This window comes from Somniosus microcephalus, chromosome 3 (assembly GCF_052327205.1).
Source record: "Somniosus microcephalus isolate GS21.2 chromosome 3, FLI_Smic_1.0, whole genome shotgun sequence".
NCBI lineage: Eukaryota > Metazoa > Chordata > Chondrichthyes > Squaliformes > Somniosidae > Somniosus > Somniosus microcephalus.
Genome location: NC_140989.1, coordinates 211,619,290 through 211,637,114, shown reverse-complemented (window position 1 = coordinate 211,637,114; position 17,825 = coordinate 211,619,290). Strand labels below are relative to the sequence as shown.

Here is a 17,825-nt window from a genome sequence, read left to right as displayed (position 1 = left end):
GCGTGGCTGGAGAGATCATGCCGGAGGGAGGGCTTTCGTTTCCTGAGTCATTGGGACTGGTTCTAGGGAAGGTGGGATCGGTACAAGCCGGACAGATTGCACCTCAACAGGACCGGGGCCAATATCCTCATGGGAAACTTTGCTAGTGCTGTTGGGGAGGGTTTAAACTAGCTTGGCAAGGAGAGGGAACCTGAGCGTAGATTCAGAAGGAAGAGAAGCAAAGCTGGAAATGGAAGGCAGTAAATTAGTAAGTGAGTTTGGAAGGCAGAAGAAACAAAGGCTAGAAAATAGACAACAAAGGAGTTTGGCAGTGCTTAATGGTATATACTTCAATGCAAGGAGTCTAGTGAATAAGGCAGATGAGCTGAGGGCACAGATAGGCACGTGGAAGTATGATATCATAGCTATTATTGAAACATGGCTGAAAGAAGGGTGGGAACAGCAGCTCAGCATTCCTGGTTACAGGGTTTTCAGACAAGATAGAGAGTGGAATAAAAAAGGAGGGGGTTGCAATCTTGGTTAAAGAAACAATTACAGCTGTGAGGAGGGATGATATGTTAGAAGGATCATCAAATGAGGCCATATGAGTTGAACTGAAGAACAAAAAAGGGGCAATCACACTGCTGGGAGTGTATTATAGACCCCCAAATAGTCAGAGGGAGATAGAAGAGCAAATATACAGGCAAATTTCTGAGAAGTGCAAAAACAATAGGGCAGTAATAGTAGGGGATTTCATCAACCCTGACATTAACAGGGATAGAATCAGTGTAAAAGGTATAGAGGGTGCAGAATTCTTAAAATGCATTCAGGAGAACTTTTTTTTAGCCAGTACGTAGCAAGCCCAACAAGCAAGGGGGTGGTTCTCGACCTAGTTTTAGGGAATGAAGCTGGGCAGGTGGAAGGGGCATCGGTGGGAGAGCATTTTGCTGGTAGTGATCATAATTCAGTTAGATTTAAGGTACTTATGGAAAAGGACAAAGATAGATCTGGAGTAAAAATTCTCAATTGGAGAAAGGCCAATTTTACTAAGCTGAGATGTGATTTAGCAAAATTGGACTGGAAACAGCTACTTAAAGGTAAATCAGTGTCAGAGCAGTGGGAGGCATTCAAGGAGGAGACAGTGAGGGTTCAGAGCAAATACGTTCCCAGAAAGGAAAAGGGTGGGACTCCCAAATCTCGAGCCCCCTGGATGTCAAGGGGAATACAGGGTAGGATAAGGCAAAAAAGGAAGCTTATCTCAGACACCGAGAGCTAAATACTGCAGAAAGCCTAGAGGAGTATAGAAAGTGCAGGGGTGAAACTTAAAAGGAAATTAGGAATGCAAAGAGGGGGCATGAATAAATATTGGCAAGTAAAATCAAGGAAAACCCAAAGATGTTTTATAAATACAAAAAGAGCAAGAGGATAACTAAACAAAGAGTAGGGTCTATTAGAGACCAAAAAGGTAAGCAGTGTGTGGAGGTGGAAGATGTGGGTGTGGTTCTTAATAAATACTTTGCGTCTGTCTTCACAAAAGGGAAGGGCTGTCAGGTGTTTTTTTCCAATTACCTAGGCAAACTAACAAATTCCTTATGTTTAGTCCTGAGAAAATATGATAGGAACAGGAGGAGGCCATTCAGCCATTTGGGCCTGTTCCGCCATTCAATGAGATCATGGTTCATCTGTGTCTTAAATCCATCCACCTGCCTTGGCTCCATATCCTTTAATACCCTTGGCTAGCAAAAATCTATTGATCTCAGAGTTAAAATTATTAATTGAGTTAGCAGCTACTGCTTTTTGTGGGAGAGAGTTCCACACTTCTACCAGCCTTTGCATAAAGAAGTGTTTCCTAACTTCTTTCCTGAATGACCTGGCTCTTGTTTTAAGGTTATGTTCCCTTGTCCTAGACTCCCTCATCAGTGGGAAAAGTTTCTCTCTATCTACCCTATTACCAATTCCTTTCAAAATCCTAAAAACCTCAATCAAATCATCCCTTAATCTTCTATATCCCAGGGAATACAAACCTAGTTTATGCAATCTCTCTTCATAATCTAACCGCGCTGCACTCCTTCCAGGACCAATATATTCTTTCTAAGGTGCAGTGCCCAGAACTGTACACAGTGCTCCAGATATGGTCTAACCAGGGCTTTGTATAGCTTTATCAAAACTTCCTCCCCTTTATATTCTAGGCCTCTTTGTAATTTTATGCTATATACCGTGCCACCAATCTTTGTGTCGTTGGCAAACTTGGATTATATGGCTCTCTATTGTGTTATCGAAGTAATAAATAAATATATTGAATAGTTGAGGCCTCAGATCCTTGCGACACGCCACTAGTCACTTCTTTCCAATTTGAGTACGTACCCATTATCCCTACTCTCGGTCTTCTACCGCATAACCAATCTCCTAACCAGGTCAATCATTTGCCTTCAATTCCATGAGCTTTAACTTTAGCTAAGTTTCTTATGTGGAACCTTATCGATGGCCTTCTGGAAGTCCATATAAGCTGCATCCATAGACATTCCTCTGTCTACTACTTTAGTTACTTCCTCAAAAAAATCAATTAGGCTCGTTAGACATCACCTACCCTTTACAAACCCATGTTGGCACTCTCTCTAACCAGCTCAAATTTCTCTAAGTGCTCAGTCACTCTGCACTTAATTATAGATTCCAATAACTTCCCCACAACAGATGTTAGACTAACAGGTCATAGAGTCATACGGCACAGAAGGAGGCCATTCGGCCCATCAAGTCCATGCCGGCTCTCTGTAGAGCACTCCAGTCAGTCCCATTCCCTTGCTCTATCCCCATAGCCCTACAAGTTTATTTCCCTCAAGTGCCTATCCAGTCTCCCCTTGAAAACATTGAGTGTCTCCACTTCCACCACTTCCATCGACAGCGAATTCCAGGTCATCACTCACTACATAAAAAAGTTTTCCCTCACATCCCCCCTGTATCTCTTGCCCAAAACTTTAAATCTGTGACCCCGAGTCCTTGTACCATCAACTAGTGGGAACAGCCTTTCCCCGTCTAGCCTATCCAAACCCGTCTTAATCTTGTACACCTCTATCAAATCACCTCTCAACCTCCTTTGCTCTAATGAAAACAAATCCAGCTTCTCCAACCTGTCCTTGTAGCTAAGATCCCCCATCCCTGGAACCATTCTGGTAAATCTCCTCTGCACCCTCTCAAGGGCCTTCACATCCTTCCTAAAGTGTGGTGACCAGAACTGGATGCAATACTCCAGTTGTGGCCTAACCAGCACTTTATAACGGTTCAGCATAACCTCTCTACTTTTATACTCAATACCTCTATTTATGAAGCCCAAGATCCCATATGCTTTGCTAACCACTCTCTCAATATGTCCTGCCACCTTCAGGGACCTATGCACATTAACTCCCAGGTCCCTCTGTCCTTGCACACTCTTTAAAACTGTGTCATTAAGTGTATATCGCCTCTCCCTGTTCCTTCTGCCAAAATGCATCACCTCACACTTCTCTGTATTAAATTCCATCTGCCACTTGTCTGCCCATTCTGCTAGCCTTTCTATGTCCTGTTGCAGTCGATTGGTATCATCCTCACTGTTTGCCACACCCCCAAGTTTGGTGTCCTCGGCAAATTAAAAAAATTCTACTCTATATTCCAATATCCAGATCATTTATATATCAAAAAAAGCAGTGGCCCCAGCACTGACACTTGGGGAACACCACTGTCTACCATCCTCCAGTCTGAAAAACAGTCATTTACCACAACTCGCTGTTTTCTGTCTATAATTTCCTGGGTTCTCTCTCTCACCTTAAATAACAAAGTTACATTTGCAATTTTCCAATTTAAAGGACCAATCTCTAAATCGAAAACTTTGGTAGCTTATGGCTAAAGCATCTGCAATGTCCTCACCTACTTCCTTTAAAACCGTGGGGTGGAACCCATCGGGTCCTAGGGATTTGTCAGTCTTTTGTGTCATTATTTTTTCTAATACTGTTTGCATCAATTTCCATTAAGCATAGTAATCACTTTACATCTAGGAGCTTTTTTTCTCCAAACTTGTGAAAATACACTTTTACTTTAAAAAAAACATTAGAAGTACCTCATATTTGCAGCAACCCGAGAAGAAATTCCAGTAAACTACATTGAGATCTACACTCTTCAATTCTGAGGAAACTTTCAGTGAACGTGTCCACTTGGCTTAGCTGGTGGCACTCTCGCCTCAGTCAGGTCGTGGGTTCAAGTCCCGTGACAGGAATTGAGCACAATATCTCGGCCGACTCTTCAGTTCAGTACTGAGGGAGTGCTGCACTGTCAGAGGTGCCGTCTTTTGGACCTTAAACAGAGGCTCCATCTACTCACTCAGGTGAACATAGCGCTACTGGCATTTGAAGAGGAACATGGCCAACGTTCATCTCTCAAATACCACTGCCAAAACAAATCAACATTTATCTCATTTGTAAGACCTGGCTGTGATCAAATTGTCTACCATATTTGCGTAAAAAGCAACAGTGATTACACTTCAAAAAAGTCATTCATTGGCTACGTAGCAGTTTCAGACATCCTGAGAATATGATAAGGTACTATATAAATCTAAGTTCTTTCTTTTGCTCTGCTCCATTACACATGCATTTGGTGCAATGATCCCCAATAATTGCTCCTCCTGCAACCTTATCCATCTGGGGCGCAATGAAAGCAATATCAAGATGCAAGTAAGTTCTCACAAAAAGCTAATGGCTGCAATTAGACAAGCTAAAAATGATTTGCACTGTGCAGATAGTCAAAAGATTTGTGCTGGGAACATCTCACTGGTGAGGTGTTTCAGTTTATCAAGTCATATTTCAGCCCAATGTTTTTCTATAAAACTTTTGCGTAAACCTCTGAAAACATAATGCAAAATAATAGTTATAATAGCCATCTTCTGTATATTTACTCGCTGTATTCACACTAAGCATAGTCTTTTCAAAACACATTCCACATTATCTAGCAGCTTGAGTATACTTTGAACATAATTTGCTAAGTTATGTTTGTGAGACAGCATTTAATTAAGTTAGTGAATAATTTCAAATGAAATTCTGGGTAAATTTAATTTTAAACCCAGAGGGAAAAAAATCAGCTTCAAAGGGTTTTCTAGTCTACATCTCATTTTGGTAGAGTGCTTTTAAATATTTTAAGATTACAGTTGCACTAAGTCAGAAAGTTAATCAAATTGATTATAGAAAACTCTTATCTGGACTCTAAATTATTGGAACAGTCCTGCTGGTGCAGCATAAACAGGACAGTCCCATTGACTGTTAAGATGGCATCTGGAGAATTCCCCAGTCAAGGGATGTGGTGAGCAGGTGCAAGGAAAGGTTAATATAACACAGTGTGCAATAATACAGGTAACCATTTACAAGTTTAGTCACAGTTCGCACCCAGTTAGCTACCCAGCAACCTATACTGAAGGTGCATATATGTGGGGGTCAAGGAGGGCAGATCAGTCAAGTAGCCTGCTGACTTCCACTGTATGGGTACACTCGTGAAGAATGAGCACCTAGGCAAGACATCATGAAGCGGGCACGGGGATGAGATTTTATACAATGCCATCATGTGGCAGGCTACTAGGGACTGTGAAACCAGCGAACGTCTAAACCCTCTTGTCAATTGTACCACAACTGTAACTGCCGTCCTTAATAGGAACCATTTCACGGTTATTTTACAAGGTAACATAATAAGCTTACCGCTCAACAGCGAGCTCGCTGTTCGATGTTTGCTGCACGTTGATAATTAATTTCTTCTCTATCCCCTGTCGCAACTTAAAATACAGTTTCTCTCTGTCCTTCGGTACAGCACTGTGAAAACAATAGGAGCTATTTCAGTTTCCAGTGTTGTCTGTCACATCAACACTCGCTAGACCTCATACTGCGACGCATGGGTTCGAGAGGAATTTAAGATAAAATCAGGAATATGATGTGTGCACATGCTGTGAATGTTACTTCTCACGTGAAATCTACTTCAAGGATATTGGTAAACAACCTATAGATGCAGAACTGCTGCAGAGAGAAATCATTTTATAAAGGATCAATAAATACTACTTTACAATGGGGCAGTAATTCCTCCCCAAACGCGTGAGTACGGAAGGGGTACTCACGCGTCTGGCCGGAGGAAATGCCGGTTTTCAGCATGCACAGCGCATGCGCTGAAAACCGGCATTTCCTCTCCTCTAACCCAAGAGGTGAAGAGGCTAGCACGTGCGCTGTAGGGGGCAGCGCGTGCGTCTTGGATTTCCTCTGTTTTGGGGGATTTGCGCATGTGTAAAGGCCTCCGGTCTTTACGCTTGTAAAAAGCACACGTAAGTATTTATTTTTACAGGTAAGTGGTGTTTTAGTGCAATTTAGAATATTTTTTTCCACAGGTTTATTATTTTAAAGAATCTACAATAAGGTAAGTTTAGTTTTAGACCCTTTTTATTAAAAATTTATTTTTTTCACAAAAAAAAAATTGTTTAAATTATTTTTTTTTAACTTATTTATACTTAATTTAATGATTGGGATGTTTTTTTAAATTTTATTTAAAGTTTAAGTAGTGTTTTGGGGTGCAGTACTTTTCATGAGTTTGACAGTTCTTACTCTCAAACTTATGCATGAAGTTTCCCCTCCCCTGATTGGCTGAACAGTGCTCACCTGATCCCAGCCGGCACATCACACTAACTACGCCGCTGGGTCAGGTTAGCACAGCGCGCCGACATCAGAACCGGGCCACTGACAGGAAATCCACTGCGGGCCAGGTTTCAGATGTCGACGCGCCGGATAGGTGCACATCAGGGGCTTGCACGCGCGGCAAGCCCCCAACACCAAGTTCTGGGCCATTGTAAAAATACAGCTTAGTGCATTTTGAAGCAAAGAACCTACACCATATTCTCAAAATATCTGAAATTAATATAATCCTTTTAAAAAATCAAACAGCTGCAAAGAATTATAGCAACATTAGGAAGTTATGCTAAACCTTTATAAAACACTGGTTAGACCTCAGCTAGAGTATTGTATCCAATTCTGGGCACCACACTTTAGGAAGGATGTCAAGGTCTTGGAGCGGGTGCAGAGGAGACTTACTGGAAGGGTACCAGGGATGAGGGACTTCAGTTATGTGGAAAGAGAGAAGCTGGGATTGTTCTCCTTAGAGCAGAGAAGGTTAAGGGGAGATTTAACAGAGGTATTCAAAATTATGAGGCGTTTTGATAGAGTAGATAGGGAGAAACTGTTGCCACTGGCAGGAGGGTCAGTAACCAGAGGACACAGATTTAACATAATTGGCAAAAGAACCAGAGGAGAAATGAGGAGCAAATTTTTTACGCAGCAAGTTGTTATGATCTGGAATGCACGGCCTGAAAGGGCGGTGGAAGCAGATTCAATAGTAACTTTCAAAAGGGAATTGGATAAATACTTGAAAGGAAAAATTTGCAGGGCTATGGGGAAAGAGTAGGGGAGTGGGATTAATTGGTCGGTCTTTCAGAGAGCTGGCACACACGATGGCCGCCTTCTGCGCTGTATGATTCTGTGATTAGAAAGCATGAGACAAGAAATTGCTTCTGCAAGGTCCCTTCTTCTTCCCCTCATCATACACAAAGCAAAACACCAACATGCCATATCTAACCTTGCCTCCTGGACCAGTTTTCTCAATTAGTATGACGTTCATAGTTCCAGAGGCTGAGTGTAACACCGGCACTGATTAGGAGTAATAGAGATAGAGGTGGGTCCTAAAACAACTGGATCTGCCATTAGGGATGATTAACAGCCCCATGTGTAAACTTGGTGATCCTGTTCGACCCCAAGTTGAACTTTAAATCCCATATCAAAACGTCAAGACCACTAACTTCCACCTCTACATCATCATCGACCTTAGCCTTGACCTCACCTTGAGCTACCATTGCTCAAGCCATCGTCCACACTTGTGTTACGCCAGTCTTAACTTCCCCACTGGGCTCTTGAGCTCTGTCACACACAGTTTCCAACTCACCCAAAACTCTGGGCGCCCACGTTATATCCCACACTAAGTTCTGCTCATCTATCACTTGTCCTCCAGCCTCCATCAGCTTCCCACATTACAACAGTGACTACACTTCAGAAGTATTTCATTGACTGTAAAGTACCTTGGGATGTCCCAAGGTGGTGAAAGACGCTATATAAATGCAATCTTTCATCCACGCATCAAATTCAAAATCCTCATCCTCATTTATAAATTTATCCATACCCCCTGCAACCTCCTCCAGTCCGACGTCCCAGCTTGTGCCCTTTTGCTTTCCCATTCTGGCATCATGTGCACCCTCACCTCCCGTGACTTCAGGCCCACTCTCTGGAACTCCCTCAACCCCTTTCTGGCCATGCTTACGGTTAGCTCTCTGCTCGCCTATGAATGCTCACTGGTCGATTCTGTTCTGTGAAGCTCCTTGAGACATTTTCTATATTAAATTTGCTGAATAGCCAATAGTTTATGCAGAGTTTATGCAGCAGTGAAAGAGAGCTTGTGAGGTCCTACTTAAATGGAAAGCATTACTTTAAGACTCCAAAATCCAGGCCGACACTCCAGTGCAGAACTGAGGGAGTGTTGCATTGTCGGAATGCCATCTTTCGGATGAGATGTTAAACCGTCTGCCCTCTTAGCTGGACGTAAAGGATCCCATGGCACTATTTCAAAGAAGAGCAGGGGAGTTCTCCCCAGCGTCCTGGCCAATATTTATCCCTCAACCAATATCACTAAAACAGATGATCTGGTTATTTATTTCATTGCTGTTTTGGGGAGCTTGCGGTGTGTAAATTGGCTGCCGCGTTTCCAACATTATAACAGTGACTACACTTCTAAAGTACTTCATCAGCTGTAAAGCACTTTGAGATATTGTGAAAGGCACTGTATAAAGGTCGTGAAAAGCGCGACATAAATGTGAGCCTGTCATTTTGTTTTACTTTAAGACTGACTAATGACGGAGGGGCAATCAGTGTAGCATTACCAATAGCCTGCACTACATCACACCTTGAAGTGCGGAAGCTTGGTGCCAATCCCCAAAGTACCATCCCTGCACCCACTTTGAAATTGCATACACTTCAACTACCATTTCACCTGAAATTGCTTTTTCCATCATCCTCCTTCACTTCAAGAGAAACAGTGAAGTTGTAGCTGTCACTCTCAGGACTTGCATCGCCCATGTCTTTTACTTCGGCGTTGTGTTTGGAAGATCGTCGAAAAGCAGTGGAAAAACTATACAGGATTCGACTAACCTATAGGGAAACAGAGAGATATGCAGGTTTAGATCCTCAGCTTATGACTGTAATACTGGTCTCCCACATGACCACTTATAAAGCTCTGGCTAGACTCCATTTAGAGTACAGCGTTCAGTTCTGGGCACCACACCTCAGGAAGGGTATATTGGCCTTGGAGAGGGAGCAGCGCAGATTCACTAGAATGATACTGGGGCTCAAAGGGTTAAATTATGAGGACAGATTGCATAGACTAGGCTTGTATTCCCTCAAGTATAGAAGATTAAAGTGTGATATAATCGAGGTGTTTAAAATGATTAAAGGATTTGATAGGGTAGATAGAGAGAAACTGTTTCCTCTGGTGGGAGAGTCCAGAACAAGGGAGCATAAACTTAAAAATAGAGCTAGGCCGTTCAGGGGTGATGTCAGGAAGCACTTCTGCACACACAGGGGAGTGCAAATCTGGAACACTTTCTCCACCCACCCCCCACACACAAAAAAGCTGTTGAGGCTGGGGGTCAACTGAAAATTTCAAGACTGAGGGTGATAGATTTTTGTTGGGAAGGGTATCAGGGGATAGGGAGCCAAGGCAAGTAGACGGAGTTAAGATACAGATAAGCCATGATATAATTGATTGGTGGAACAGGCTCGAGGTTGAATACGCTACTCCTGTTCCTATGTTCCTTATATACTGCACCCATTAAACAACACAACTCCCCAGCATCTCCCAAAAAGACTGGTTCAGTGGACTCCTCCAATGCCAGAGGTGCTGAGCCCTACAGACCAAGCAAGAGCAGGACCGAGTTAGACGATGTCATCCAGGACAGTGGTCGGAGCACTACAGTTAACCTCTGTGGCCCTGGGTTAGGAAAGGAAAAATTGAGTTAAAGCACCTGCTCCTGATCACCATCTGCCAACTATCCAGGTGGAATTACAGGTGTGTGGGTGAAAACACGATTGGGGCATGCTGTCATGCCTCATGTGGTTGAATAGCCTACTGGTACTTACTGTCAAGGAAATAATGGCTAGTTGGTTGAGGTGCAAAGCCGATGACAGGGACTCCTAACTGCACCCAGCAAGGAGTTATCACCTTCACAGGAGCAGGAGCAAAGAGAAAGTTTCCAAAACAATTAGTTATTAATCTATCTCCCATGGCATTGCAAAAAGGAAGTGAGGACCAAGTGTAGTCTTCAGGTGAAGCAGAGCTAGTGGACACTTAGACTTAATTAAATCCCCATTTTCAAGACATAGATTCTGGCCTAGTTTTTACGTAATACCTTGATATTATATTATTTGTAGTTAAATAGTAAAACAGCTATTTGGGAAGCAGAGCGTACAGCCAGATGTAGAATAGGAGTTTCTCTACACTATAAGCTGAGGAGCTGGGAGACACATAACAGTCACTACAGTGCCTCCACTGGCAGGACGGTGTGATTATAGCATGGTACATTTACAAAAGTCGTTTCCATTATCATTGTGGGTGTAAGAATTTATCATGGGAGTGTTGACACCAAGGTTGTGGCAACAAGTAGTAAGTCTTTGTAGGCAGGAAGTGCACACAGATGCAAGATTTTTAATATGTTTGTCACCGAGAATATTACTTGGCTCGCCTGGTGGCGAGCATTGTCTACCTACATATTTCATGAACGAAAGTCAACTTCACACACACTTTTTTTCCAGTCAAATTATGTCAACCCCAACCACTCTTGCGACGCTTGGGCAGATAAGCACAGTCCCCTTCAGGTGAAAATCAGGTAGACAGAATGGCTGATGGGACTTAGCTTTGCAGCATCTCCACTGTTCTGGAATGATTTTCTAGCAAGGTGACAGGGCTGCCTAGATTTACAGCGTCACTTCTTGTTTGGCGAAGTAGCCATCAGTTTGGCTAGCTACTGATGGGCCCTCCCCACTCCCATCCTACAAAGTGGCCTTTAATAAAAGCGAAGGGTTATGTTCATAGTAAGCAGCCAGAATTTCAAAAACTCTCATTTTACAACACAGAGTCAGTCTGGCTAAGATTCGGAGCAGCCTTACCATTTGAAAACAAACCACAAATGGGGTGCACTGGCTTAATAGAAGAGTGAAGAACGTATACTGTTTTTGATGAAATGGGAAATTAGTTGAAGGAGATTCACTACATTGTTTCAGTCCGTAAGGAAAGTGTGTATTGAGTTTTAAATATCGGTGAAATCTTAATTCAGGCATGTCCATGCATCAAGATTATTTGGGATTCACACACCCACTCAAAATGGTTGCAGCTGTTGATTCTGAGAATGCAGACGTGGTAAGAGATTAGCGTGCAAAATTAAGGCACATAGGATTGGGGGCAAGGTATTGACTTGGATAGAGAACTGGTTGGCGGATAGAAAGCAAAGAGTTGGAATAAACGGGTCGTTTTCCGAATGGCAGGCAGTGACTAGTGGGGTACCGCAAGGATCGGTCCTAGGACCCCAGCTGTTCACAATATATATTAATGATCTGGACAAGGGAATTGGATGTAATATCTCCAAATTTGCAGACGACACAAAGCTGGGTGGGAGGGTATGCTGTGAGGAGGATGTCGTGAAACTCCAGTACGATTTGGACAGGTTGGGTGATTGGGCAGAAACATGGCAAATGCACTATAATGTGGATAAATGTGAGGTTATCCACTCTGGTGGCAAAAACAGGAAAGCAGATTATTATTTGAATGGCAATAGATTGGGAGAAGGGGAAGTGGAAAGAGACCTGGGTGTTCTTGTGCACCAGTCGCTGAAGGTAAGCATGCAGGTGCAGCAGGCGGTTAAGAAGGCAAATGGTATGTTGGCCTTCGTAGCAAGAGGGTTCGAGTACAGGAACAAGGATGTCTTGCTGCAATTGTACAGGGCCTTGGTGAGACCGCACCTTGAGTATTGTGTGCAGTTTTGGTCGCCTTATCTGAGGAAGGACGTTCTTGCCATGGAAGGAGTGCAGCGAAGATTCACCAGGCTGATACCTGGGATGGCAGGAATGACCTATGAGGAGAGATTATGTCGATTGGGCTTATACTCACTGGAGTTTAGAAGATTGAGAGGGGATCTCATCGAAACCTATAAAATTCTGTCAGGCCTGGACAGACTAGATAAAGGAAGGTTTTTTCCAATGGCCGGGGAGTCCAGAACCAGGGGTCATAGTCTAAGGATAAGGGGTAAGCCATTTAGGACTGAAATGAGGAGGAATTTCTTCACCCAGAGAGTGGTGAACCTGTAGAATTCTCTGCCACAGAGGGCGGTGGAGGCCAGTTCATTAAATATATTCAAGAAGGAGTTGGCTATATTTCTTAAGGCTAAAGGGATCAAGGGATATGGGGAGAAGGCAGGGACAGGGTACTGAATTTGGATGATCAGCCATGATCTCATTGAATGGCGGAGCAGGCTCGAGGGGCCGAATGGCCTACTCCTGCTCCTATCTTCTATGTTTCTATGTCTGACATCAAGGAATGTGTCCATGTAAGTCTGTGCCAAGCACGGCAGAGGATTGTGCACCAAAGACCATCAAAATCAATGCTCATAGCGCCGCTAGCTGAATCAGGACAGATATTTAGGAAATATTTGGGTATTTAGGCAGGAATACAAGAGTGAGGAAATGATGCTTCAGTTGTACAGTACCATGGTCTAACCCCATCTGGAGTACTGCATTCAGTTTTGGGCATGATACCTCAAGAAGGATATATAGCCAGCACAGATTCACCAGAATGATACAGGGGCTTAAAAGATTAAATTATGAGAACCGGTTGCATAAAAGTTGGTTTGTATTCCCTTGCGTTTAGGCGGTTGAGGGGTGATCTAATAGAGGTGTTTAAAATGATAAAGGGATTCGATAGAAAGAAACTACTTCCTCTGGTGGAGGAACCCAGAACAAAGTGACACAATCTTAAAATTAGAGCGAGGCCATTCAGGAGTGCAATCAGGGGGCACTTTTTCACACAAAGGGTCGGGGAAATCTGGAACTCTTCCCCGCTCCCCCCCACCCCCCCCCCACCCCACCCCAAAAGACTGGATAATGGCTCAATTGAAATTTTCAAGACTGAGATCAATAGATTTTTGTTGGGTAAGAGCATCAAGGGATATGGAGCTAAAGTAAATGGAGTTGAGGTACAGATTGATCATGATCTTATTGAATGGCAAACAGGCTTGAGGGGGGCTGAATGTCCCAGTCCTGTTAAGAGGCCTAGTTCTAATTTTAAGATTATGCCCATTGTTCTGGAGTCCCCCACCAGAGGAAATAGTTCCTCTGTATCTACCCCACTGAATCCCTTTATCATTTTAAATAACTTAATTAGATTATCCCTCAATCTTCTATACTCAAAAAATACAAGCCAAGTTTATGCAACCTGTCCTCATAATTTAACCCTTTTAGCCTTGGTAACATTCTGGTGAATCTGCGCTGCTCCCCCTCCAAGGCCAATATACCCTTCCTGAGGTGTGGTGCCCAGAACTGAACACAGCACCCCAGATACGGTCTGACCAAGGCGCTATACAGCTGAGGTATAACTTCCATCCCTTTGTATTCCAGCCCCCTTGAGATAACGGCCAACATTCCATTAGCTTTCTGGATTGATTTTTTTGTACTTGGCCTTTTGTGATTTCTGCACATGGACACCCAAATCTCTTCGCTCTTCCACAAATTCTAGTTTCTCACCATTTAGAAAATACTCAGATTTATCTTTCTTGGATCCAAAGTGGATGACTTCACACTTCCCCACATTGAACTCAATTTGGCACAATTTTGCCCACTCACTTAATCTACCAATATCAGTTTACAACTTCCTGCTCCCCTCTGCACTACTTACTGTGCCTCCAAACGTAGAATCATAGAATAGTACAGGAAACTTTCTGGTATCCGGCACTGACGGGACCGAGCTGGTGCCATTAGATCAAAACTGCCGTATAAAACAACTCCAATGTTAAAACATAGAGTTTTTCAGCTCCGTGTGAATCAACAAACCCTGTTGCTTAGCAACAGCTTCAAAACAGTCGGCTGGAGCTGCAAGCGTCTCTAGCTGAAGCTGTTGCTTAGCTACAGACCTTGCAGAGCCTGACTGGGGAAAAAAAAGCAACGAGAAGTAAAAAAAACTTATAGAAAACGGCTCCTGAATTTTGCCGGTAGATAGAGCTTTCCGGACTTTTAACCTCCGGTTAAACGAAAGTTTCCTGTACAGCAAAGGAGGCGGCCATTTGGCCCACCTGCGCCGGCTCTTTCAAAGCGCAATCCAGTTAGTCGCACTCCCCCGCTCTTTCCCCATATCCCTGCAACTTTTTCTCCTTCAAGTTTTTATTCAATTCCCCTTTTGAAGGTTACTATTGAATCTGTATCCACCTGCCTATCAGGCAGTACATTCCAAACCCTAACCACTCGTGGCATAAAAAAGTTTTTCCTCATGTCAACTCTGGCTCTTTTGTCAACCACCTTCAATCTGTGCCCTCTGATTATCGACCCTTCAGCGCTGGAAACAGTTTCTCTTTATTTACTCTAACTAAACCCTTCATGATTTTGAACACCTCTATCAAATCTCATCTCCACCTTCTCTGCTCGAAGGAGAACAATCCCAGGTTCTCCAGACTATCCACGTAGCTGTAATCTCTCATCTCTGGAACCCTTCTCGTAAATCTCTTCTGTACCTTCTCCAAAGGCAGCACGGTGGCATAGTGGTTAGCACTGTTGCCTCACAGCGCCAGGGACCCGGGTTCGAATCCGGCCTCGGACGACTGTCTGTGTGGAGTTTGCACATTCTCCCCGTGTTTGCGTGGGTTTCCTCCGGGTGCTCCGGTTTCCTCCCACAGTCCAAAGATGTGCGAGTTAGGTTGATTGGCTATGAAAAATTGACCCTTAGTGTTAGGGGGATTAAATACGTGGGGATAGGGTGGGATATGTGTTGGTGTAGGGGTTACGGGGATCGGGTGGGATATGTGTCGGTGCAGGCTCGATGGGCCGAAATGGCCTCTATCTGCACTGTGGGGATTCTGTGAAAGCCTTCACATCCTTCCTAAAGTGTGGTGCCCAGAATTGGACTCAATACTCCAGCTGGGGCTGAACTAGTGTTTTATATAGGTTTAACAGAACTTCCTGGCTTTTGTACTGCAATCTTGAAATACAATTCTCTATTCCCTCATCTAAGTCATTGGTAAGTATAATGAAAAGCTGAGACCCCTGGACCTAGAGGAGCAACAATTGTCCCATCCAGGCAATCAGAGTATGTACCCTTTATCCCTACTCTCTTGGTCTCCTACCTCCTAACCAATTTCTAACCCATGCCGCAAGGTTGCCTTCAATTCTGTGCACTTTCATATTTGCTCATATTCCCTTGTGCGGCTCCTTATCAAAATGCTTTCTGGAAGTCCAGATAGTCAACATCCATAGACACGCCCATATCCACCATGTTAGTGACCTCCTCAAAAAATTCAACTAAGTAGTCAGACATGACTTCACAAATCCCTGCTGAATCTCTCTGATCAGCTCAAATTTCTCCAAGCACTCAATCACTCTGTCTCTAATGACAGATTCTAGTAATTTCCCACAACTGACATTAGACTGTAGTTACCTGGTTTCTCACTCTCTCTTAAATAATGGAGAGACATTTGCAATTTTCCAATCCAACAGTACCATTCCCAAATCAAGAGAGCTTTGGAAGGTTGTTACTAACGCATCTGCAATTTTCTCACCTACTTTTAATACCCTGGGGTGGAAACCATCAGGTGCTGGAAATTTGTCTATCTTCAATCTCGTTATTTTCTCCATTGCAAAAGTCTGTCATTCCTTTATTGTCGATTACAGTATCACCTGCGTCTGTCTTTAATGGGCCCACATTTCTCTTAGCCACTCATTCAAATAATATATTTATAAAAACCTTTACTGTTAGATGTCCCTTGCAAGTTTCTTTTCATATTCCTTTTTGCAGCTCTTAATACTTTCTTTCTGTCCCTTTGTTGCTTTTTATAGCTCTCCCAGTCCACTGGTTTTCCACTTTTCTTTGCATTTCTATAAGTATGAACGAATGTTCAGTTTGCTGAACAAATCCTACTGGCCTTGGGTCCTTCTAAATTCGTATTAGGAATTCAACTACACAAGCTCACTTCTGAACATTTTAAAACAAAGCCATCCTGTTCTCAAACATGGTCTTCCAGCATTGAGAAGTATCCAGTCTGCCTTTCCGAATGGTCAAGTGTCTTCACATTCCTAAAAGTTACGACAAATATAAAAGCACAAAATGCTTAGGTCACGACTGCCGCTCAAGGCCCACAACAAAATCAACCGGTTTGAAGCTGGCTAAAGATGAAGTTCTCATGTTGAAAAGGCTTACCATCAGACCAAGGTGAAGCTGGCCAAGGCGAAGCTGATGTCAACAGAAAACAACAAATTCAAAATCCTAAAACTTTGAAAAATAGCAAAGTTGAAGAGAAGCATCGAGAGAAAAATTAGTGAATATTTCTCTGTGGGGGGATCAACAACAAGGTATGGCTAATCTATATAAGCAAAGAACTGGAAGTGGTTGAAAGGATGTGGTATTTATAAGATGTGGGTAGTGCAACAAATGGGGATTTTCAGTCACAATTCTAATCATTGGTCTATATATTTTAATATATCCAGGTACGGGAAATGGGTAGTCACTTTAAATGTTGGTTACTGCAAGAATTGGGGGTAGACTATACTTCCCCGAGGACTGTAGAAATTACATGTCTGCAGGTTGCTGTAATCAAATAAACGGTGGCTTTAATATTCAAATGCTTGTTAACTGTAAAGCCATTAGCCTGGCTCTGTCCAAAAAGCCTCTCTGATATCTATCTGCATACTCAGCCTGGGCGATTGGCAGCTTGACCACTCAACAACACCCCAGTTGATTAGACACAGGCCAGCAGAGCGATCAGTCAAATGGCTTTGGATCCTACTATGAGTGACAGTTGTATTTGTTTAAACAGACACTGCTTTGATTACCTTTTGTTCTAGAAACCGAGGGAAGATTTGAGCCAGCAGCTGCCTGATGCAGGCTCAGTTCTGATAAAGACTATATGCACCTGAACCATTATAACCAGTCTTTTCTCTTCACTGATGTATTTCCAGCATTTCTTGTTCCCAGTTCTTCAATCCTTCTACATTATCAAAGAGTGAGACGAGGGAGGAAGGGGAGGGAGGTGACTCCAGGGGAGGTCATGCACCAAACCCTACAAAAGTCTGTGTCAAGGGACTTTATCAGATTAATTTTACTGTGAGCTTTATCGTGGGCCGTGTATCTGTTATTTCCGACATTTGGGGAGGAACAGTCAAATTCTGTATATTACTGTAAATCTGCTGCTTGTCTTTGCTACTTATCTATTTGCTGTTAACACATCTGTTCAGTAGTTTATAGCCCAAGTCATGGTCTGATGGAGTGTTTATTCAGCTGTACTCACCTGCGTAACGCTTCAAAGTAATTCACTGCATGTGACGTGCAATGAGACCTCTCTGAGAGTAGTGATAAGGAGCTATATAAATTCAGGGCCTTTGTTTCTTTAATTATTTTGCACAAAAAATGTCAGGCAGATTGAGGAAAAAGAAACAAATAAAAAATCACTGATGGTTTCTACTTTATTACACCAATATCTACAAGCTTATTTTGTAAACTGAAACAACTTC

General features: G+C 43.0%; 1 protein-coding gene across 3 annotated transcripts in view; it reads right to left on the bottom strand.

Moving 5' to 3' along the window:
• LOC147121699 (rab GTPase-activating protein 1-like) overlaps nt 1–17,825 on the bottom strand; it is a 307,168-nt gene that overhangs the window by 165,230 nt on the left and 124,113 nt on the right. For all 3 annotated transcript variants that reach the window (XM_085982145.1, XM_085982144.1, XM_085982146.1), the window contains 2 exons: nt 9,061–9,218; nt 5,688–5,798 (listed from right to left, as the gene is read on the bottom strand). In XM_085982145.1, coding sequence (XP_085838271.1) covers nt 5,688–5,798; nt 9,061–9,218 — 269 coding nt within the window. The remainder of the gene's footprint in view (nt 1–5,687; nt 5,799–9,060; nt 9,219–17,825) is intronic.